This window comes from Trachurus trachurus (genome assembly GCF_905171665.1).
Source record: "Trachurus trachurus genome assembly, chromosome: 8".
NCBI lineage: Eukaryota > Metazoa > Chordata > Actinopteri > Carangiformes > Carangidae > Trachurus > Trachurus trachurus.
In genome coordinates this window covers 2,115,093-2,140,903 of record NC_139905.1, presented here as the reverse complement: position 1 = coordinate 2,140,903, position 25,811 = coordinate 2,115,093, and the positions used below count along the sequence as shown (strand labels likewise).

The 25,811-nt window shown below is 40.3% G+C and overlaps 1 protein-coding gene across 1 annotated transcript in view; it reads left to right on the top strand.

The window, feature by feature from the left end:
- The window catches only part of LOC310989780 (protein NLRC3-like), a gene marked incomplete at both ends in the record, with an annotated part of 52,319 nt that overhangs the window by 11,693 nt on the left and 14,815 nt on the right, over positions 1-25,811 (top strand). Inside the window, 2 exons of the mRNA XM_083976928.1 lie at positions 8,727-8,872; positions 18,017-18,190. Coding sequence (XP_083833054.1) covers positions 8,727-8,872; positions 18,017-18,190 — 320 coding nt within the window. The remainder of the gene's footprint in view (positions 1-8,726; positions 8,873-18,016; positions 18,191-25,811) is intronic.

Here is a 25,811-nt window from a genome sequence, read left to right as displayed (position 1 = left end):
TTGAGATGAGTCCAGAGAGAAGAAGGTGAGGGCAGTCGTAGTGTTTGTGATTCAGAGCAGCAGAGAACGAGCTCAGCTTCTACAACTGTTGTTTTCAACTCAGACACTTGTTGTTGAAGCAACGTGCAGCACTGATCTGAGAGCAGATGTTGAGTTGTGGTCAGAAACACAGCAGCTGGTGGATGTTGTGGAGCTGACAGAACCATGGGAGGAAGCATGAGAGGAAGCAGCTGAGATCCACAGAGCTGGCAGCAGAGGCAGAGGAGGCTGGAAAGCTGCGCTCCAGTGGAGGCTGGCTGTAGGGAGCTGTTGGCAGCTAAAGTCTGCTCCCTGGTAGCTCAACTGGCTGGGAGAGGCTGGAGTGTGAAGCAGGAAGTGAAGAGCACGGCACACACTGCAGCCACTTCCTGTCGGTAGCTGTGTCCCAATTCAGGGGCTGCAGCCTTCGGAGGGTGCATTTGAAGGCCGATTACTTCGTCCAAATTCGAAGGCTCCTCCAAATGCGTCCTCCTTTCCCCTGCATTCGGAGGATGCACCGCTACTATCCTTCACCGCCTCCCGTATCCCAAGATGCTTTGCTGCACCGTTGTTGTTATTAGCAACCTAGCCGCTAGCTATCGAACGGTAGCAGCTCTGTGCTGTAGCCACGGTAACCCGGCTCTGCGGCCGGTTTGGAGGCGTGGTCACCTGCTGAGCTGAGCTCTGCTCTGGCTGCACAGGTGAGGAGTGGAGGCAAAGCATCTGTGACAACTTTTAATAAGCAAGCTATGAAAACACATTACTTGTGCTCTTTACCGTGGCTCAGGTGGTAGAGCGGCTCGTCCAATGATCAGAGGGTTGGCGGGTCGAATCCCGCTCTGTCCCGGTTGCTGCCGTAGTGTCCTTGGGCAAGACACCTCACCCACCTTGCTCCTGATGGGTCGTGGTTCGCGCCTTGCATGGCAGCTTCCGCCATCAGTGTGTGAATGTGTGTGTGAATGGGTGAATGTGATGTACTGTAAAGCGCTTTGGGTATCGTTGAGATGGAAAAGCGCTATATAAATACAAGACCATTTACCATTTACCATAATAGCCTACCCCCCCTGGCTGCTGTTCAATGGTTTGTTTATTAATATATTAATGATAACTGCCCGTGTATTGATTCTACTTCTTTAAAAAGAAGTGGTAACACTTTACAATAACCATTGTTTATAAATGGTAAATAGACCATTTATAAATGGTAAACAGATCGTTTACTAATGTTTAATCATCATTTATAAACAGCATGTAGACCAATTATAAACGGTAAATAGATAAGTTATTAATGTTTAACCATAATTTATAATTGGGAAATAGGTAGTTTATTTATGTAAGTTAATAGATAATTTACCATTAACAAGCAATTAAATTATGATTAATAATGTTTATTAATTATTAATGGAGTATTTATTAAATGTTTATATAAGGTTTAAATGTTGGTTGTAAAACATCTATAAAGATTAAAATGTCTATCAGTGGCACTTTGTAAATTGGTAATATTTGGTTTATAAACCATCTATAAACATTACTTAGATGGTTATTGTAAAGTTGCGACTTATGTTCATAATTATTTAAATGATTAATACGTTGTTTGTACTGGAAATCATCAAGTGACATTTATTTGACTTCTTTTAATGGTGATCTATAACAGAGTGATTATTTTTTGCAAAAGAATATGGTCTGATCATCGTATTGAACAGAGTCAATAACATGCAACACTGTACCACAGGCGAAAATGGTGGGATTACAACACAACAATGACAATGTAATTTTAAATTTGATGATTAAATTTGAATTGATGATACAATATTCAGGCACACTGCACTTTAAAATTAAAGGGACAACGAGGAGTTTTGGAAAAGCGAAGTGTTTTCTCACTACATTTATGAGCCTCCGCACCATGAAATTCTTTGACCAGCGCAAGACAGACTCATGTTTTCATTCATCAAGAATTAAAGTCAGAGGTTGGAAGACGATCACATACCGTCGTAGTTCCCACCATAAACGGCGATTCGGCGGCGTTATTCTCATGACTCGCCACGAAACCGAAAGTAAAGAAACGCTGGTCGGCTCGCCCAGCATTTCCACCACCACTAATAATAACAAAATAACCATAGAGACAAAACCATAGATTTATCTAAAATGGGCCCATTAACAAGTGGTAACGTAGATTCATCCACATTAATATGAGACTTTTTTATAACCAAATAGAAACTCCTCATTGTCCCTTTAAAGGGATAGTTCACCCAAGATTCTAATTTCAATAATTATCTACTCCCCCTCATGTGGACTAAGGGCTGGAAGAAGTTTCAGAGTCCTCTGTGGCTTCTCTGAGTAACAGCGGGGCTCCATGCAGCACTGCATGTCCATATGACGGTTGAGAACAGAGCTCATTTTTCTTCGTCCAAAAAGACACATCAAAAAACATCCAAATACCTCCATGCTGCTCGTCTGTAATGTCCCTCTTGTTCTTCTTCCCTTCCGTGCAAATCTCATGCGATTTGCACAGACCCAGGCAGAGCACTGAACTGAGATACTGGGAGCTTCCGCTACAAACAAGCTTAAAATATAGACTTATTTAATTTTTTTCGGAACAATTTCTCATGTTGGGGCTTCAATACAAGAGGGACATTACAGATGAGCACTATGGAGGTATTTTGATGTTTTTTGGTGTGTCTTTTTGGACGAAGAAAAGTGAGCCCTATTCGCTACTGTCATATGGACATGCAGCGCTGCACGGAGCCCCGCTGTAACTCCGAGAAGGCACAGAGGACTCTGAAACAAACTTCTCCCAGCCCTTAGTCCACATGAGGGGGAGTAGATAATGAGTGAAATTTGAATTTTGGGTGAACTATCCCTTTAATTTTAAAGTGCAGTGTGCCTGAATATCGTATCATCAATTCAAATTTAATCATCAAATTTAAAATTACATTGTCATTGTTGTGTTGTAATCCCACCATTTTCGCCTGTGGTACAGTGTTGCATGTTATTGACTCTGTTCAATACGATGATCAGACCATATTCTTTTGCAAAAAATAATCACTCTGTTATAGATCACCATTAAAAGAAGTCAAATAAATGTCACTTGATGATTTCCAGTACAAACAACGTATTAATCATTTAAATAATTATGAACATAAGTCGCCACTTTACAATAACCATCTAAGTAATGTTTATAGGTGGTTTATAAACCAATTGTTAATCGTTTACAAAGTATTACAAACATATGTTGCAACTTTACAATAACCATCTAAGTAATGTTTATAGATGGTTTATAAACCAAATATTACCCATTTACAAAGTGCCACTGATACACATTTTAATCTTTATAGATGTTTTACAACCAACATTTAAACCTTATATAAACATTTAATAAATACTCCATTAATAATTAATAAACATTATTAATCATAATTGAATTGCTTGTTAATGGTAAATTAACTATTAACTTACATAAATAAACTACCTATTTCCCAATTATAAATTATGGTTAAACATTAATAACTTATCTATTTACCATTTATAATTGGTCTACATGCTGTTTATAAATGATGATTAAACATTAGTAAACGATCTGTTTACCATTTATAAATGGTCTATTTACCATTTATAAACAATGGTTATTGTAAAGTGTTACCCTTTTTAAATGTTTAACATTCGGCTGTTGTTTACGTTCGGATCAGGAAATGCTCTGAAGGCTAGACCGTCCCATTTACCGACGGTTGATGCAGCCCCCGGAGGAGCCTCCGAAGCCGTTGCCTCCGGAGACCACGTAGGCTGGGTCCTCCGAAGGCTGCAGCCCCTGAATTGGGACACAGCTAATGACTGTGGCTGAGAATCAAGGTGAGACAGGTGAGAGCAGAGCTGCTAGTTAGGGCCACGGGCTATTGGACCGGGCACTGGTCCCCACACCAGTGCCCGGGCACAATAACTACTGTTATTGTGTGGATTTTTTCCTAGTTATTATTCTTCGTCCTCTTCCGGATGATTTTCGATTCGCTACTAGTCAAATTATATATCAAAACGTGTGTCTTGATCGGGATCGGTATGCTATTACTTTTGCTATTACTGCTCCCATGAGAGCTCCAGGGGAGCTCCAGGAGAGCTCCAGCAAAGTCCCAGGAGCTGGAGTGACCCCCTTATTTTCCTGGGCGTGACTAGTTTTTACTGGAACTCCACCCATTCAATGAAATACAGGACATGACCAGGAGATGGCGCTTCTAGGCGGCATTTAAAGCACTGCCTCTGGCGGTGAGTGGAAATTCACATACAGTCAGTGGCGGCTGGTGGTCAAATTAGTTGGGTGGGCTATAAATTATACCCATTAAATGGTTAACACAGCAGTCGCCAAAAGTTACATCCCATCTGACTAGCACAAAAGTATAGCAATGACCTACACCAGGGGTATTCAATTAAAATTCATTGAGGTCCAGTTACTAAACTTTCATCCAAGTGTGAAAGGTCCGAACCTTATAAAGTCCAAATGGTGTCTTATAATATATAGCCTACCGCTACAGTATGTCAAATAAATAAAATCAACGAAGTGCATTTTCATATCTATTGTCAATTTAAAATTTATTTTATTTTTACCATGAAAAAAGTAGCCCCCAGGCTTGTTATTTCAATTAAAGAGAACAAGACAGAATAAATAAGGGGTTTCCCTGTTTGTTTTTTTGTTTGTTTGGTGCTTTTTTCTTTCTTTCTTTTTTTGAGGCCAAGGTGTCAAAAGCATCTTGATAGCTGCATTGCATTGTCCCCCTCCATTAAATATGGAGGGAGGCTGAAAATCACAGGATGTGTCTGTTCTGTTCTGGTGATACAAGTCAGTAGTCCTGAAATAGGTGTTTCTCTTCTATAACACACATTCTACATCTCTGAAGCGACGTCTTTCCGCATACGGGCTTCCTTCTCCTTCCAAACGGGGCAGAGCTCCGCGTGAAAAAGTTTAAAGACCGAGGGAGAACCGGGGTCTGACACAACACCGGCGGAGAAGCAGGAAACAAGCACGTCGCACCGAATACGCACCGCTACGGCGTCGGTTGTGAGCGCACATTAAAGTAATGGGCTTGTGCGCGCAACAAGAGACCCATCTGAACGGCCCCCACGCACGCACACACACACACACACTCTCTTAACCAAGGCGGCGGCGGCGGCGGCCACAAACGCCCGGCGGCTCGCCTTTGACTTCAGCATCAACTTTTTTTTTTATTTTGGAGCAAGACATGGTGTCATCACTCCGTCTCCTTTCTCTGTCCCTCTCGGACGCACTCGCACTGGCCGCGCAGGGTAAACAAACGATCTGATTGGCTCAATTGAGTGAAGCTGCCGTATTGACCTATAGCTGAGCCCGCTGTGAAAAAAATGCTCCAGGAAAATGTTAACTTATTAGAGATTGGTCTCGGGTCCGGATCGAACCATCACTCGGTCCGGGTCCGGACCGAGGTCCGCCATTTGGTGATGCCTGACCTACACACTGCATTAAGTAGAAGTCGAGTCCAAAAAAAAAAAAAAAAACTTCATCTGGTTATCTCTCACCCACCCACTCACACTCACTCACACACACACACACACACACACACACACACACACACACACACACACACACACACACACACACACACACACACACACACACACACACACACACACACACACACACACAGTCTCTCTCTCTGGCATGCACACGCATACACACACACACACACACACACGACGATATTGCTCAATTAAAAAAAAAAAAAGACGAGATAGGCTTATACATATATAAGCAGCTCATATTGACGGCCTTTCTGGTCTGATGTTTATTGTCATGTCATTTAAGTCTGGTGCTCCCGGTGAGTTTAGAAACTAGATAAGTAGATTCTCCACTTCGTTCATGTTAGCAAAGACAGTTTATAGCAGTAAAGTAATGCTACCTGTGATGCTAGCGCCTAGCGCCGCTGTTTCCTGTCTTCTCCCTTCCACAACAACACAACTTTTCCTCCGGTTCCTGTCATTGGTCTGAAAACAGCGGTGTTGGGCTAAATGAAATTAGCCCCAATGACAAGTAAACCAAGGGGGCGGGACATGACGCCTGTCAATCACTGACCCTGCGTCAGCCCGCTGCTGATTGATCAGAACCGATCGGCCTGTGGGCTGAATGAAGTTAGCCCAAACAGTCGGTCAATGGCGAGGGCGGGACATGGCACCTGTCATCATCCACAGTCAGAAAATGAATGAGAGCCGACTCGGTCAGCTCGGGCTGATTAAAATTAGCCCATTTAGAGATATCCTGTGTTTTTCTTGAAACTATTTAATATTGTTGCCACTTCCGATTTTACTAAGACTTATAACAATCTTTTGTATGTTATTTAGAGAATATTTTTTCCTCATCTTTTGTTGTGTAATGCAGGGAGGGCTTAGCCCCACTAGCCCATTGATACCAGCCATCACTGCATACAGTAATTCATAGAACCACGAGTACATGTTTGATTTAAGCAGTGAAATTATAACAGACCTAGCTACTGGAGATGCGCTGGCCACTGTTTTATCTGGAAATAAACTGTTGTAAACTTGTAGCTAATAATACCTACTGTCAATTTTTTTATCACAATTTATTTACTGTGAATCTACATTTAAAGAGGAAAAACTAAGGGAGTGATGAAAAGCCTTTTGGAAGATGTTTGCAGTTGCAGGTATTCAGTGCATGCCATCGACCAGGGAATTAGCATTATCATTGCTCAATCTTTTGTTTGCACTAATGGGCCACCTATTGGTCACCCATTGTCACACAAATTGCACAGAGCCTGCAATGGAGCTGGCTGTTCAACTTTGAAGGAGGACCGGGGGAGGGGAGGTTATGTTGGAAGGCTAGCTGGACCAGACGCTCTCCTGAGCAACAACACACCCCAAACCCCTGAACATTCACACCTGCTCCAGAGCATTACCATCTCCAAGCATCCCCCACTGCTTTGACTATGAATTGATTAGAAAATGAGCAGGTATTTCCTTAGAACGTCTGAATATGGAGTCAGTGTTGGAATTTAATTTAACTCTGTACTTCCTCTGGATTAAATGTATTAATTAAATGTATTGATTTTTCACTATAATTTACTAGTTATAGCACTAGCCTATACTGTCAATCCCCCTATAAACTCCATTCCGATTTGATATCACAACTTCACAAAAAACCCCAGTAGTCTAATCAAAGATTTTTTATCTTCATGTGTGGGGTCTCTCACAGATAAAAAAATTGGTTGAGATTTATAAAATCTTTATGTGTGTACCCCCCTTCAGGTGGGAACTGCCCATTGGTTCGACCTCCTGTTACTCCGACAAAATCAACCTCAAGTCGGACCAATAGGAGGTCGAACCAATGGGTGGTCCCGTTAGTTCGAACTGTCATCGCTACTTTCTGACAAGCTCTTCCATTGATAGGAGCATGCAGCTTTCTCTCTCTCTCTCTCTGTGAGAGAAAGCAAAATAACGAGAATTACTGAAAGAGAGAGAGCTCTCAGAAACACACAGAAACGCACATCACACACACACACGGCCCAGAAAGGAGCCAGATCATGTCAGATCGCGCACAACCATCATAAATGCTGATCAAGATGTGTAAACTGATAATCAAAGCCCCCCTTTCCCAGAGTACAGAGTAAAAGAAATACACTAATGAGCACGCAGCAGTGCGTAAAAGTCGTGCGTAATGACAGCTCATCGTTGGTGAAACACAATAAACTGCACCTCTTCTTCCACGTGTGTCTTATTGACAGGTGGAGCCTATATGAATAATTATATACCAAATGCATAGTGAACGGTAAGAATGGAGAGTTGGACTAATGCTAATAACTAGTTCAGTTCGAACTAATGAGGACCTCCCATTAGTTCGATCAGCAGTTCGAACTAATGAGGACCTCCCATTAGTTCGAACTCTCATTACTCCGATTGTCGGACCAATGGGAGTTCGAACCAATGGGAGGTCGGACTAATGGGAGGTCGGACCAGTGCCATGGACCCCTTCAGGTATACTTTCACCTAGAGACTTCATTTAAACTTTAAACAGTAGACACCAGTCTTGTGTATTGACGTATTACTAATTTTTGGAGAAATTAGAGAGAGCCCCAGACAGAGACAGTAAATGAACCTGTAGGCAAATTAGCCTCTAAATAATGGTTTTATTTTATATACAGCTTGATTTTAAGAATTCATATCACATTCACAGGTACAATGAGAAAAAAATATTAATTTTAAATTATTATTTTGGAAAAAATAATAATCATTAAAATTTGCTTTGCATCAGGGGGGGCGGCGCCCGAGCGCCCTCTATTGACCAGCCGCCACTGCGCACACTGTATGAGTGCAGATGAGCTGTTGGAGTGAGAAGGAGCTCAGTGACAGAGTCTCTGAGAAATGTGGCTGCACAACATGAGTTTGTCTGGATGGAGCCACAGGTGGAGCTGACAGGTGAAGAGGCGGAGTCACTGCGTCTGTGTTGAAGCAGCAGCAGCTTCTCATGTATATTAATGAGCTGTTTTCTCTCTGTCACTGTTTAACCTGCTTCCTGTTGCTTCAGCTGTTGGACTTTGATTTTCTAAACTTGTTCTTTCTGAAGCTTCTTCAGCTCTGAACAGATGATGAGACACTGAACGCTGTCAACAAGGAGCTTTGTCCTCAACTCACTGCTTTTATTTTTTTTATTCAGATTGGAGAAGTGCAGTTTGTCAGAGATCAGCTGTTCTTCTCTGGTCTCAGCTCTGAAGTCCAACCCCTCCCACCTGAGACACCTGGACCTGAGCAAGAACAAGCTGCAGGATTCAGGAGTGAAGGATCTGAGTGGTTTTCTGGAGAGTCCAGACTCTAGACTGGAGACTCTGAGGTCAGTTCACTCAACCTACAGTGGATTAAAGTGAATTTATAAAAATATACTTTCTTCTGAAAACAAATTGAACAAGTCACTTTTCTGTGTTTCTATATTTAGATTTACATCTTGAGCAGAACATGTCCTAAAAACAAAAAACTCTTCTTCTAAATCAGTGGTTCCCAACCTGGGGGGCGCCAAAGATGGATGAATTTATTTATTTTCGGTATATCAAGCTTATATAACCGAAAGGGTGTAGGTTGAAGCCAAAGCTTATATACCCCTACCCCTTTTACCTTAAAAAAAAAAAAAAATAATAATAATATATATACGCATTAATACAATAGGATCAGATCACAGACATTTGAAATTAATCAGTACACTTAAATTTCTGACAAAATAAAGAATTGTACACAGTGCATAACCCAAAATAGTACAAAATCATTGAACTTAATTTTCCATACTGTAACGAGAAATTATGTTGTTCTTATAAAGTTTTTTAAAGCTGACTAGAGTACAGCATAATTTAATATTTTCAGGACAATTATTCCAGATGTTAACCCCTCTAACAGAAAGACAGTGATTTTTTTTTACAGTAGTTCGAGTCTTTGATTTCTCAAATAATAGTGGTCTTCTCAGGTTATAACTGGAATCCTTCATTTTAAACAGATTCTGGATATCTTGAGGAAGAAGTTTATTTTTTGCTTTGTAGCTACATGGTTTGTATTGTAATGTAATCAACTAAGTCCCTGAATTTCAAAATGTTCAGGCGACTAAATAGTGAGTTGGTCGGCTCACGGAAAGGTTTATTACTGATGATTCTTATAGCCTTTTCTTGCAATAAAAAAATAGAATTTGTATTTGTTCTGTATGTGTTTCCCCAGACCTCAATGCAATATGTCATATAAGGGGCAATTAATGAATAATATAATGTGACTAGTGATTGTTGAGAGAGGAAAGCTTGGGCTTTATAAAGAATTGCAATAGATTTTGACATTTTGGATTTGACATAATATCATCAATGATAGCTCCAAGAAATTTGGTTTCAGGTACAAATTCAATTTCTGCATTATATATTGTTAAGTTTCTTGAATTCCTGGGCTTTTTTCCAAATATGATACACTTAGTTTTACCGAGATGGAGTGATAATTTATTTAAGTCAAACCATTCTTTGAATTTCTGTAGCTCCTTCTCTACCATATCCAGAAGCTGCCCCAAATGATCCCCACTACAGAACACAGTTGTGTCATCAGCAAATAAAATACATTTCAGGGATTTAGAAACCAAACATATGTCGTTAATACATAAAAGAAACAGCAATGGACCCAGGACTGAACCCTGAGGCACCCCGCATGTGACCTTCAGAAATTCTGAGTTTGTCTTGTTAATATGGACATATTGATATCTGTTTTGTAAGTAGTTGGTTAACCAAATCATGTGCCAAACCTCTGATGCCATACCTCTGTAACTTATCCAATAGTAAAGTGTGGTCTATCGTATCAAATGCTTTCTGTAAATCAAAAAATACCCCCACAGTATATTGTTTTTTCTCAGTTGCATTTGTTATTTGTTCAACAAAGTCCATTAGAGCCAATGAGGTGGTTTGTCAGATCAGATCGCGCACAACCATCATAAATGCTGATCAAGATGTGTAAACTGATAATCAAAGCCCCCCTTTCCCAGAGTACAGAGTAAAAGAAATACACCCCCCCCCCCCCCCCCCCCCCGCTCGAGTGTGGCTGAACCTGGCGGCTTGAGCTCACTTCACGGGCGCGAGCCTGCTGCAGCCGCCGCTCCTGCTGACAGCAGACTGAGAGAAAAAAAAGTAAATTTTGCTTTGGTTAGGTTCAGGCAATGAAGAAAGGAGTTGGTTAAGTTTAGTAAAAACACCAGGTAGAGGCTAGACAGGCTGGAAGCATAATGAGCGTTATATGTTATTAATATGAAGTGCTTGTTTTGCACATGATCCGTTTGATCCCAAAAAGGAAAAAAGGATCAATGCGCAGCCTCCGTTTCCTTTCTGATTGCGTCCGTCAAGAGAGAGAACCCAATCCACCTGTCTGTATACCTGTCTGTAATGTAAGTTTGATTTGATATGAATGTCAAGGTTTAATTATGGACACTAATGAGCACGCAGCAGTGCGTAAAAGTCGTGCGTAATGACAGCTCATCGTTGGTGAAACACAATAAACTGCACCTCTTCTTCCACGTGTGTCTTATTGACAGGTGGAGCCTATATGAATAATTATATACCAAATGCATAGTGAACGGTAAGAATGGAGAGTTGGACTAATGCTAATAACTAGTTCAGTTCGAACTAATGAGGACCTCCCATTAGTTCGATCAGCAGTTCGAACTAATGAGGACCTCCCATTAGTTCGAACTCTCATTACTCCGATTGTCGGACCAATGGGAGTTCGAACCAATGGGAGGTCGGACTAATGGGAGGTCGGACCAGTGCCATGGACCCCTTCAGGTATACTTTCACCTAGAGACTTCATTTAAACTTTAAACAGTAGACACCAGTCTTGTGTATTGACGTATTACTAATTTTTGGAGAAATTAGAGAGAGCCCCAGACAGAGACAGTAAATGAACCTGTAGGCAAATTAGCCTCTAAATAATGGTTTTATTTTATATACAGCTTGATTTTAAGAATTCATATCACATTCACAGGTACAATGAGAAAAAAATATTAATTTTAAATTATTATTTTGGAAAAAATAATAATCATTAAAATTTGCAATAATATAATGTGACTAGTGATTGTTGAGAGAGGAAAGCTTGGGCTTTATAAAGAATTGCAATAGATTTTGACATTTTGGATTTGACATAATATCATCAATGATAGCTCCAAGAAATTTGGTTTCAGGTACAAATTCAATTTCTGCATTATATATTGTTAAGTTTCTTGAATTCCTGGGCTTTTTTCCAAATATGATACACTTAGTTTTAAATCAATCAATCACCAAATATGATACACTTAGTTTTAAATCAAAAAATACCCCCACAGTATATTGTTTTTTCTCAGTTGCATTTGTTATTTGTTCAACAAAGTCCATTAGAGCCAATGAGGTGGTTTGATTCTTCCTGAATCCATATTGCTGTTCACAGAGTATTTGGTTTTTCGCTATGAAATCATTTAATCTGTTTGCAAATACTTTTTCCAAAATTTTTGAAAATTGTGGTAACAGTGAAATTGGTCTATAAGAAGATATGCTTGTCACCAGATTTAAAACAGTGGAATCACTTTAGCGATCTTCATTTTTGAAGGAAATTTCCCAGTCATTAGTGACAAGTTACAGATATAAGTTAGGGGTTTAACAATACAATCAATAATATTCTTAATCAAGAACATATCAAAATTATAACTATCAGTTGATTTTTTACCTTTTGATTTCCTTTACCTTTTGATTTCCAGATCCGGGGGGGGGGGGGGGGGGGGGTCGCAAAGCCCTCTTGATTTTAAGGGGTTTCATAATTTTAATGTAATTAAAATGTTAAATAAATGAGTAGGCTAAGCATTTAATTCATATATGTGACAAAATCAACTAAATTCAAGGGCCACATTAAACATTTATTCGTGTATTTAAATAGATAAACAAATACATTATAGGCCTACATCAATAGATGATTGAATATCAACAGTTTAAAAAAATTAAATACATAATATACAGCAGGGCAATATCAGTCACAACAAATACTACTGATATTAGTATTTTTGGTTACAGAAGTTAATACATTTATAATTGATCAAAAAGCTAAGCTAGCAGCAAAAAAAAAGAATAAAGCTGCTGATCTTCCTATAAAGTTATGCAGGGAATGTCATCATCTGTAGCGAGTATGAGCTGAGTGATTGAATTAATAAAAAATACAAACACAATATTTCAGTTTAGCATTGGCTGATACTAGGGATGGGCATGATTAATCGATGATCGATTATTGATCGTTAAGAATTTTATCGATCACGGAAAATTTTTATCGATTTATTATAAGGGATCATGTAGGGCAGAGGGCAGAGGTTGTCATGGAGAAATAAACCACAGGTTTATTTTTTCATAACAACCAATAAACTCTATAAAAGTATTATTATACAGGCCTATTATTATTATTACATGGTTTAAGAGTGAAATCATTCATTAAATATGACGGGGCGCTTGTGTCGCGGACATGAGCTGTGACAGCGCGGCTCTGCCCGCTCTGATCAGCAGGTTTGGGTTTCAGCAGCGGTGTGGAAGGAGCCTCCACTCTCTCTGTAAGTTACAAGCTACAAGTCATTTATCATCACAATTAGACCGAAGCTGTTTAACGACGGTTAAAATGAAACTTAAGGTAAATATCCTGCAGAGTTTGTTTCTCTTTTCTGTGCCGCGCTGATCAGAGCGCCGCTCCGCCGTGTGTTGGCCACAGAAAAAACAATAAAACACACGCTTTCACAGTTTGAAAGTGCTTGTGATTTTTTTTGTACAAGTGCAGCCAAACACGAGGCTGAAGAGAGAGGGACAGCAGAGCTGCTCTGACAGCTCAGCTGCAGGTGAACCAGGCAGCGCAACAGTGCTTTTTTTTTTTTTTTTTTACTGTAAATGATGCGGCACCGTCCCTACAGGTGAAGCACAAGCACACAGACATACGTGTACGTTGTTGTCTGACCTTCTTCCTTCACGGGGACTGCCCTGGATTACTGGCACACGCCATAGCCGCACGCATTTTGTTTTTAATTATGAATATTAATATTAATATTAACGATTAATCGATAATTGATCGTTAATTTTCCCGAAGATCGATCAAAAAGATTTCTTCAAATGCCCATCCCTAGCTGATACATCAACTTGTTTAATCAAATAGGCCTACTGGCTAGCATGCTACATTATGTTCAGCATGCTTCTTTACAAGTTACCAAAACCAGCATATCACTCATCACCCCGAACACTTAAGTTATGTTACATGAATATAACCCCAGATCTGACTTCACTGTGAGGTCAAAGTGAAGAATGTCCTGAAAGCTCATCAACTCCGATAGGCCTATATCAATTGATGATTGAATATCAACAGTTTTAAAACATTAAATACATAATATACAGCAGGGCAATATCAGTCACAATGAATTAGAAAAACAGCATGGAAAAATGAGAAAAAACTACAACATATTCTTCAGAACTTGTACTTTTAAAAATACAATTATGTTTTTAAAAGTACAAGTTCTGAAGAAATATGTTGTAATCATACACAGGTTCTCCTGATTGCTTGTTCCATGCAGTTATTAAATTACTGAAATATAATAAAGTATTTCATGTAAAAGAAGTTATGTTCCTTATTTTATTTTATTTTATTTTATTTTACATCAAGTTTTCAATGGTAAAAATATGGGTCCCTTAAGAAAAAGGTTGGGAACCACTGTTCTAAATGATGTAAAATTTGTCCAGAAACACAGAGTTGTATTAATTCTTCAATTGAGTCCAGACTTATTTTCCTGTATACCGTAAAACTTCAAATAATGGCCGAGTCCCAATTTGCCGCCGGCCCCAATTAACCGCCAGGTGTAGCAAAATATTTTTCGTATTAAACGGCCATCCCAAGTAAGCGCCGGGTCAAACGTTGTCTTTATGGTTGCCAAAAATTATTCTATGCAAATATAGCGTGCCTAAACACAAATAAATAACCTTAAACTAATTGAAAGGGTGTCTCGAGACATTAAAGACGGCCGAGGACCGACGAGATGCCTCTTGGCTGGTTGCTCCTGCCTGGTCTGTCCACTCCTCTCATCTGCACTTCAGCACCTGTCCTGGGATGCACCGTGTTGGCTCGGCTCGCTCCTCGTTTTAAATGACTTAATTCTTTTAAAAGTAGTGTAAACAATTTACTGTTTTTAATTAGTTACCTTACGTTGCATTATAATTTGTTACTTCATTCCCTCAAAAAAAAAAGGGACGGTGGAGCGAGCCAACACAGGTGCTGAAGTGTGGGAGAGGAGTTGAGAGACTGGGCATCCACGGGGTTTTTACAACTTGGGGCTGATCAGGAAGGGCGGAGGACTGATATGACTGGGGGTCTCGGTCTCTGGTACCTGTGCGGGCCAGGATCGCAGAGGTCAGCGAGACCGAGAACGATTCTGCCCCGGCCATATTTAATGTCTCAAGAAACACGTATTGTTCCACCGCCGCCTGCCACCACGGAGTGAAGCCTCTCTTTCCCCAGAAGGAGATCCAGTAGTTATTATATCTGGTGAGGTTTAGGTTGAACACTATTAATAAAGGCAGGTCCCAAATAAATGCCTGTTGATTTGAGCGATTTGATGAGGACACATCTGATTATTGATCAGGACCCATCTATTATCCACATCCACATACCAAGAGATGCTGTTATATGTAATGATGTTAACTGTTCCAGTGTGGAGCATCGTAATGCTCTCTGTTCTGTGTATGATTCCATTGTAAAATCGCTGCATGATGGCAGTAGGCATCTCTGCAAGCACAAGCAAAGGATACCTAATATGAAACCAGGGTGGAATCACTATGTAGCCATGCACCATGATGAGGCACGAGAAGCATTTAAAACCTGGGTAGCTTCAGGTAGACCAAGACAAGGTCCAGTATTTGAACATAAGAAGTCTACCACTGCAAGATATACTGTAAGTATGCTGTGCGCTTTATCTGCAAAAATGAGCAGGCAATGAGAGCCGACTCACTAGCTAAAAAACTGTCTCATAATAATGTTGTTGGGTTCTGGAAGGAGGTGAGAGCACTCAGTAACTCCAAAACATCCTTACCCTGTACCATGGAAGGCATATCGGGAACAGATGAGATTGCAGAACTATGGAGACAGCATTACAAAGAGTTGTTCAATACCATTAAAAGTGATGTTTATAGAGTGGGCAGTATTGCAAGCGATGAGATAGTGGGGGTCACACCACATCAAGTCGGTGAAGCAGTAAATAAACTATCTAACAACAAAGCTAGCAGCTTAGACCAAACTACAGCTGAGCATCTTAAATTTGCTAGTCCGAGGATTTTTCCTCTTCTTTCTATTTGTTTCACAGGCTTTCTGATACATGGGATCTTGCCGGATTCCATGTTATCAGTCCTGTTGGTTCCAGTTATTAAAGACAAGGCTGGCAAGCTATGCAACATTGACAATTACAGGCCCATAGCGTTAGCCAGCATTGTCTCTAAAGTACTGGAGACTATACTGCTTGATAGGTTAATTAATGTCATTAATTCTTCAGACAATCAATTTGGATTTAAGCGTAATCATGGCACTTACTTGTGTATATATGCCCTAAAAGAAATTGTTAGTAAGTATAAAAACCAGAATTTGACTGTTCTCATGTGTTTTATTGATGCCTCCAAGGCCTTCGATCGAGTAAATCCTAAAAAACTGTTCACAAAAATGGCTGAAAGAGGTGTGCCCGCATGCATAGTGAGAGTGCTGGCATACTGGTACGCAAATCAAACTATGCAGGTTAAATGGGAACACAGTTTGTCTGCCCCTTTTGGTGTGAGCAATGGTGTCAGACAGGGGAGTATATTGTATGTATGTATTATATTCTTTCTCTTTAACCTGTATATGGACGACCTATCACGGCAACTCACAGAATGTAGGACTGGTTGTATGATTGGTGATAAAAAAGTAAACCATCTGATGTATGCCAATGATTTGGTTGTGCTTTCCCCGAGCAGCGCTGGTTTTCAACAGTTGCTGAATGTCTGCTCTGTATATGGTGCTGAACATGACATAAAATATAATGCCAGCAAGAGTCACGTTCTAATCTGCCGCACTAGAGAGGACCAAAAAATGTCTTTTCCTGATTTCAATCTGTCTAATAATAATATTGCTCCCTGTAAAAAGGTCAAATACCTCGGCCATTTCCTTACAGAGGACATGACAGATGATGATGATATTAGAAGGCAGTGCTGCAAAATGTATGCGCAGGCGAATACTCTTGCTCGCAGATTTCATTCGTGTACAGATGACGTTAAAATATCTTTGTTTAAAGCGTACTGTACACCACTGTACACCGCATACCTGTGGATTAACTACAAGAAAGCAAGTATGAAAAAGTTACAGGTTGCGTATAATGATGCATTAAGAATCTTACTTAAAAGACCTCGATGGTTAAAGGGATAGTTCAACATTTTGGCAAATTGGCCCATTGCCATAATTGCTATAGTCATAGCAGTAGGTTCGTTACCTTTAATTGTCGGTGCAAGCTGTTTTTAGTACAGCGGAGCGCAGCAGCTGGCTGCTCAGAGCTACGCTATGGAGGCTAAGGGAATTTCTTGGTTTCCCTCATCAAACTCATCAAATACAAAATCCCAAAACTCCACAGCGCTTTTGTAGACAAGTTGTGAGCTGCACAACCACCACGCTATGAGATAATGACGGAACGATACGAAACGGAGCCGTTTTCGAGGTAAATTCATACAAAACCGCTGATGCGCGTTGCGTTCAGGGACAGTTTTTCAGCAAGCAGTCTCCGTATTTACCCTGTATTTACCTCGAAAACGGCTCCGTTTCGTATCGTTCCGTCATTATCTCATAGCGTGGTGGTTGTGCAGGTCACAACTCGTCTACAAAAGCGCTGTGGAGTTTTGGGATGTTGAATTTGATGAGTTTAATGAGGGAAACCAAGAAATTCCATTAGCCTCCATAGCGTAGCTCTGAGCAGCCAGCTGCTGCGCTCCGCCGTACTGAAAATAGGTTACACCTACAATTAAAGGTAATGAACCTACTGCTATGACTATAGCGATTATGGCAATGGGCCAATTTGCCAAAATGTTGAACTATCCCTTTAAGTGCGAGTGAAATGTTTGTAAATGCACGTGTCAACACCTTTAATGCAGTATCAGAAACCTGATGTATAGATTTATGTGTCGGCTCGATGCCTCAGAAAACCAGATAATCAACAGTTTGTCATCATGTATCAATCTCTGTTCTGGAGACACTGGTACAGTTGTCTCTTTTTAACTTTATAGTAATTCTATTTTTGATATCAGTGGTGTAAATTTCTATTTCTATGTTTTAGCTTTTCTTATTGTCTGTGTTGTGTTGTCTGTTGTTGTGCTGTATTGTGTCTTGTGTTGTGTTCTTTTTGCTATGGACCCAGAGTCTGAAATAAAGAAATATATATATATTAATTAATCTCCTGCTTTTATTCTTTATTCAGATTGGACAACTGCAGTTTGTCATTGATCAGCTGTTCTTCGCTGGTCTCAGCTCTGAAGTCCAACCCCTCCCACCTGAGACGCCTGGACCTGAGCTGGAACGACCTGCAGGATTCAGTAGTGAAGCATCTGAGTGGTTTTCTGGAGAGTCCAGACTGTCGACTTGAGACTCTGAGGTCAGTTCACTGACTGTTACTGTTGTAGATCTTAGATCTTTGATCCACAACTGAACCAGCCGCGTAGGCACGGGTGGGCATGGGTGGGAAAACGCCACCCAACAGAAAACCCTGCCCACCTAGACAGTTTGCACCAGTTATTGGACATCGTATATGAACAAATGCAAATACGCGCCTGTGCTCTAACAGCCACCTTTTAATTAGCTAAACGCCCAGGCGATTAAGTGTTTACATAGTCTTGCACAGAATTTTTTTTTTAGCAGCATTTCACTGGCTCTCACCTCTGTCAGTCAGCCCCTCCTCTCGCTCTCTCCCTTGCATGCAGGCGCGCACGCACACACACACACACACACACACAAACACAAACACGATAGGTCGTGCTGGACTGCTAATAGAGAAAGACAAATAGATAAATGCGCTAATTGTAGCCTACAGTGTTGAAATTACAACGATCAGCCCTGCGGCAAAAAAGTAGTTATGTTCCAGTGGTCCTATGACCTCCTTGCTCTGTCCTGAGATGAAGGAGAACCTGTGTTTACTAAAAAACACACAAACAAAATTGTCTGTGAACCTCATGTAAATGTCAGGGTTGTATTGCTCTATGCCTCACTACAAACACACAGACATACCAGGCGAGTGGGCCAGTTTTGCAAATAATGTAAATAATATGCCATAGTTAGAGCCTTGATTATTTTTCCCCTAATCCCCAAGACCAGACTGAACAGCTATATAACATTTAAAAACAACTTCATAATACTTGTCTGTGTGTTTACTGTATATATGTGTGAAATTTCCGTTTTTTATTTCCCCTTCTATATTTGGTCGTATCAATTTTTCTATATTCATATGAAAGAAAGGATTTAAAATACTTTGTATTGTACCTCACAGGGTTGAGGATTTATGAGAATTCATACACAAAGAGACCAGGCGAGAGGAAAATAGAAGAACATTCCATAGACCATGTAGGCTATAAACTGTGTTTCATCCCCCTGGTACTGGGATTGGAACGCGTATTATAGCATACAGTAGTTGTGTGCTGTAAGATGGGTTCCAATCCCCTGGCACTGTAGTTATTATGTAGGTGCGTTCGTCAGCCCTCTGGTAGGCTACTGTTATTATGTAAGTAGGCTATAAGCTGTCAATCTCCTGGGGAAAGGTTTCTGCCCACTCACTTTAATGCATGCCCACCCACCAGCTAATTTCTGGCTACGCTACTGAACCTAACCTGAGTGATCTTCACTCAGAACTTGAATCACTGACTTTGATTGAATTGATGTGTGACATTGACATTTGAAATAGTGATTGCTGAATATTTGCAGTTGTTCTCTTGTTTTCCCCCATGTCTTTTTATTGGGCATTTATATTTATTTATATTATATACAAAAGTTTTCGACCGAATGGTCTTCTTCAGGTGCTCAGAACAATAGAACACACACTATATCTATATATGGAGATATGGACCACATGAGTTGCAGGTAGGGATGTAACGATACACTCAACTCATGAACTTAACGATTTTTTGTTCACGATTACGATTTTCTCACGATTCTTTTTAAATCAAAATAAGCTACAGACAAATTATGACCTAATCAAATGATATTTTATTCATAAGAGAAAGTGCAACTGAAATAGTCTGAAAAATTCACCTTTCATTACAGATACACTGCACATCACCATTTATCACCTTTTATCACAAGTAAAACTGGTCTTATTTACAAATAGTCGTTCAATTAAAAAAAAATCTAATAGTTTATGAGACAATTTCATTGGTTGATTGGTCTGAGGAAAAACAAAAAGAAAGAACACCCATGGTGAAGCAGAGGAAACGGGGCCTTGAAAGTCTTTTCTGGAATAAAAATTCCAGAACAGATGGTGACACTTAAAGCAGAACTATGCAAGTCGGCCGGAAATAGCTCTCTCCTTCTTTGGTTTCTCTTTTTTTCCCCTCTCCGGAGCTCCCCCACAGTTCTGGGAGGCACATGTCACTGTCGTAAAAAAAAAAAAAAAGTTTTAGCTAGCTTTAGCTTCAAGTGTCCTGACAGGAGAGGCTGACACGAAGAGACAGTAAATCATCTCTGGACCTGGTAACGTTACCGAGTCCAGACCACCGGTCCAGACCGCCCGTGACACCGCGTCTTAACTGAGCAGCGGGCCGTGTCCCGGTGGAAGTAACGTTAGACCGGGAGAAAATGACTGAGTGGGCCGATCAGTAACAGTGCTAAAAACGTTTTTTTTTTTTTTCACACAATGCATGGATGGAAACGCGCTGGCCGCGAGGAACGGGAGTTAACGGGATGTAAACGGGAATGGTATCGGGGTGGATTATTAACAGTTAAACAGTTGGAGCTGGATGATTGCTGCTGCTGGCTGTTTTGGACACAAGAGTGAAGGAAAGAACATATTTCCTGGACTTTGATCAAGCTGTGTGCGGAGGACTGTGATCAGGTTGCTTTTTATTATTTTTGAGGTGTTGTGGTTTAGATGCTGCTGTGAAACCTGTAGTTTGGTGAACACTGTGTGGATGAGAGGGGCTGTTTGGTCGGACATTGTGTTGATGAGGGAGACTGTGGTGATGAAGGTTATTTATTACACTCAAAGCCGATGTTTACATCAGATCGCTGCTGTGTGTGTGTGTGTGGTGGTTCCGCGTCTCTCTCCCCGTGGTGATTTTCACCTGCGGTCGGAGCAGGATGCGCTGAAAACTGAAAACTGACGGAGTAACGTCAGGTTGTAGTCGGTTGATCCGGTGAATGATCAACTTTCCTTACTCTTAGTTTTCCTCTGGATGTAAACATGCTGTAAGAGACGATTACACAGACGCTGAAGCCGGAGTTTAGCAGAGGAGTCTCTGCTGTTAGCTCCGCTAGCCACGGCAGCCGTACGGCTCCTTTTTAGCTGTAATTAATGAAAACAAACAGTTTTTTCTTTTTCTACGTTTTAACACTGTAAAACTCGTTGTCACATGAAGGAGCAATACATCAGTGGTCTCCCCGGTGTCAACTCTGATCCTGTGCCTTCACAGTTTAATTTTTCACCGTCTCTGTCTGTAATTCTCATTCACTTTCACTGTCTACCAGCGGAGCCAACCAATCCAGTGAGGTCATACACTGACGTCAAACAAAGATGGCTGCACACTAGCTAAAAAATGCAAAATTAAACTTCACATTTTTCCTAAATGTTTACGTTTTTTGTGTTAGTTTGACAATTTTTAAGCACACTGGAAATACATTTAATTAATTATATTAATTTGGCTGGATGTTTATGTCCTCTTTAACCTCCAGAGGCCTAAACCAGGAGTATGTTAAAAAGCATTTTCTTTAGGCTCTTCCAAGCAGGATTTTAATTTTTGTTCTGTAACAATCAATGATGTTCTTAACTCATTGAGTGCCACGCTCCTTTCCAAAGTTTTAGTCAAGTGTACCGGCAATTTAGACCATTTTTGACGATTTTTGTAGAGCCACAGTGTATTCTATATTATTGCCACCAACACATACTGTAGCTCAATTGAAAGGTTTAACTTAATGCTTCAAGTGGCCACAAACCGTTTGTTTCTAGTCAGGTCAAAGTCAAGCTAAACATGGCTGGGTTTCACCAAAATCCCTCCTTTTTTTCTAGAAAAGGAGATAGAGCGTCTTTTATGAAAGCTGCTCTGTTTGTGCCTGTCGCTCTTCTCACACTCGCATTTCTGGATCAAAGGGCTCGTATAAGATAAATATATACAACAATTGTTGTTCTATTCACAAAACCACCATCGGGGGCGGGGGGGGCGCCACTAAACAACAATAACACAGACGCACCGTGCCGTGTCACAGCTTCTCGCCGCGGAGCGTGAGGGTCAGTCGGCCACCGCGGCTCGGGAACACCGGTCCCGCCGGTGGTCGCGGTCCTTCTGTGGTACGGGTCGGTGATGCCGGTCTGCTTTGGCCCAGAGACCATCAGATTTTACCGCGGGAGGACTTTGGGGAGGACACGGTGTTGCTCCAGATGAAGACCGGGCGGACTGTCGGCTGAGAGCTTCCTGTTTCTGCTCCGAGCTGCTGCAGCCTCGCGGGTGAGAGCAGAGCAGCTGCTGCATCTGCATGCAGAACTCCGTTTGCAGAAGCCGAGTTATGATAAAAACTTCCAGATCATGAGCTGTCATGTGACTTTGATCGTCATCTATTTCAGTTCTCCTCGTCGTAGAGTCCCCAAATTTACATATAATGTGTATTAAGGTGTCTATTTTCATAATTAAAAAAAAAAAGCAAAAAACGAAAAATCTCGTTTTTGGCACTCAACGCATGGGAACGAAAAACGAGAAATTATGTGGTTGGCACTCAATGAGTTAATTATGTTATTATGTGATGTTGGATGTTGTTTATTCGTGTATTTAAATAGATAAACAAATACATTATAGGCCTACATCAATAGATGATTGAATATCAACAGTTTAAAAAAATTAAATACATAATATACAGCAGGGCAATATCAGTCACAACAAATACTACTGATATTAGTATTTTTGGTTACAGAAGTTAATACATTTATAATTGATCAAAAAGCTAAGCTAGCAGCAAAAAAAAAGAATAAAACTGCTGATCTTCCTATAAAGTTATGCAGGGAATGTCATCATCTGTAGCGAGTATGAGCTGAGTGATTGAATTAATACAAAATACAAACACAATATTTCAGTTTAGCATTGGCTGATACATCAACTTGTTTAATCAAATAGGCCTACTGGCTAGCATGCTACATTATGTTCAGCATGCTTCTTTACAAGTTACCAAAACCAGCATATCACTCATCACCCCGAACACTTAAGTTATGTTACATGAATATAACCCCAGATCTGACTTCACTGTGAGGTCAAAGTGAAGAATGTCCTGAAAGCTCATCAACTCTGATAGGCCTATATCAATAGATGATTGAATATCAACAGTTTTAAAACATTAAATACATAATATACAGCAGGGCAATATCAGTCACAATGAATTAGAAAAACAGCATGGAAAAATGAGAAAAAACTACAACATATTCTTCAGAACTTGTACTTTTAAAAATACAATTATGTTTTTAAAAGTACAAGTTCTGAAGAAATATGTTGTAATCATACACAGGTTCTCCTGATTGCTTGTTCCATGCAGTTATTAAATTACTGAAATATAATAAAGTATTTCATGTAAAAGAAGTTATGTTCCTTATTTTATTTTATTTTATTTTACATCAAGTTTTCAATGGTAAAAATATGGGTCCCTTAAGAAAAAGGTTGGGAACCACTGTTCTAAATGATGTAAAATTTGTCCAGAAACACAGAGTTGTATTAATTCTTCAATTGAGTCCAGACTTATTTTCCTGTATACCGTAAAACTTCAAATAATGGCCGAGTCCCAATTTGCTGCCGGCCCCAATTAACCGCCAGGTGTAGCAAAATATTTTTCGTATTAAACGGCCATCCCAAGTAAGCGCCGGGTCAAACGTTGTCTTTATGGTTGCCAAAAATTATTCTATGCAAATATAGCGTGCCTAAACACAAATAACCTTAAACTAATTGAAAGGGTGTCTCGAGACATTAAAGACGGCCGAGGACCGACGAGATGCCTCTTGGCTGGTTGCTCCTGCCTGGTCTGTCCACTCCTCTCATCTGCACTTCAGCACCTGTCCTGGGATGCACCGTGTTGGCTCGGCTCGCTCCTCGTTTTAAATGACTTACTCCTTTTAAAAGTAGCGTAAACAATTTACTTTTTTTAATTAGTTACCTTACGTTGCATTATAATTTGTTACTTCATTCCCTCAAAAAAAAAAGGGACGGTGGAGCGAGCCAACACAGGTGCTGAAGTGTGGGAGAGGAGTTGAGAAACCATTCCCGTTTTTACATTTTCCTAAATGTTTATGTTTTTTGTGTTAGTTTGACAATTTTTAAGCACACTGGAAATACATTTAATGAATTATATTAATTTGGCTGGATGTTTATGTCCTCTTTAACCTCCAGAGGCCTAAACCAGGAGTATGTTAAAAAGCATTTTCTTTAGGCTCTTCCAAGCAGGATTTTAATTTTTGTTCTGTAACAATCAATGATGTTCTTAATTATGTTATTATGTGATGTTGGATGTTGTTTATGCATTTGCGTCTATTTTGGACTATATACACGGCTTTTACTCTTTTTCCTCATGATTATGAATTTCTTGATTATAAATAGGTTCCCACTGACAATATGTGATTGTGTGTTTACCAAATCAAAGTTTTTCCACTGTCCTAACACACAGTGAGACAACTTCAAGCTGAAGGATGTGCCCCTCACCTTCAGGCTTGCCCCCTCTTATCCAATTGGACCACACATCAACACACCTGTGACCCATGTGGTCCATGTCTCCATATAGATGAGTGTTCTATTGTTCTGATAGCACCTGAAGAAGACCATTCGGTCGAAAACGTTTGTGTGCAATAAAAGTCACTGTGAAACTACTAGTGTGCGGGCATACCTTCTCTTTCTCCATGACATTTTTTATTGCCCTGCACCTCAAGAAAGCATGATGTGCATATAAAAAACCTTTGCTTTTCCCATTTATAATACAAACACATTGATAACAGAACACACAGAACCCATTCATGAAATACTGGGACCAATCAAAATAATTAAAGAATAAAATAACTGAATCACCAAGTGACCAAGTAAACCAGTAAGTAATAGGTTGACCTCCCTCACCTTCCCCACCCCCTAGTCCCCATTACTGGTGACCAGCAGATCAACCAGCAGTTGTTGTTCTGTGAGAGAGAGAGCGCGTCAATAACTGCGAAAGAGCGCTATGCGGAGATGAATGAACGGAACGATGTTGCAGCTTCAGGTGCTCGTTCATCGCCGTGGTGCTGCTGTGGTACAGCATGTGTTTTTCTGCTGCACGTGTTACAGTCTATATGGTTCACAACCCGACGGTGTGTTGTACCTGTCGACGTATTTACGTCATCGACGTAATCGATTAGGTCGATTAATCGGGACAGCCCTACAATAATGTCTGTTCACTTCAGTTCAACCTTCACACACACTCGTATTTCTCTCAGTCAGACGACTCATGTTTTCTAGAAACTCTGGAGAAAATGTCCAGTATCAGCTCATCAACTCACTTCATCTCTATCACAACAATGTGCACACAGCTCACAACTCATGTTTGGACAAAGACACTGAAATTCACCTGCTGAAGAAAAAACTGTTCTTTCTGATCAATCAATGAATTTATCTTCTTCTGTTATTCTTTATTCAGATTGGAGTGTTGCAGCTTGTCAGAGATCAGCTGTTCTTCTCTGGGCTCAGCTCTGAAGTCCAACCCCTCCCACCTGAGAGAACTGGACCTGAGCAACAACGACCTGCAGGATTCAGACGTGAAGGATCTGAGTGGTTTTCTGGAGAGTCCAGACTGTAGACTGGAGACTCTGAGGTCAGTTCACTGACTGTTGTATCTGATCCACCTACAGTGGATTAAAGTGAACTTAAAAAATATACTTTCTGCTGAAAACATTAAATTGAAATAGATTTTTTTCTTTGTTTCTATATTTAGATTTTAATGCAACTTGAGCAGGACATGTCCTAAAAACAAAAAACTCTTCTTCTAAATTATCTGTGACAATCAAAAAAGAGAGTGAGACCGAG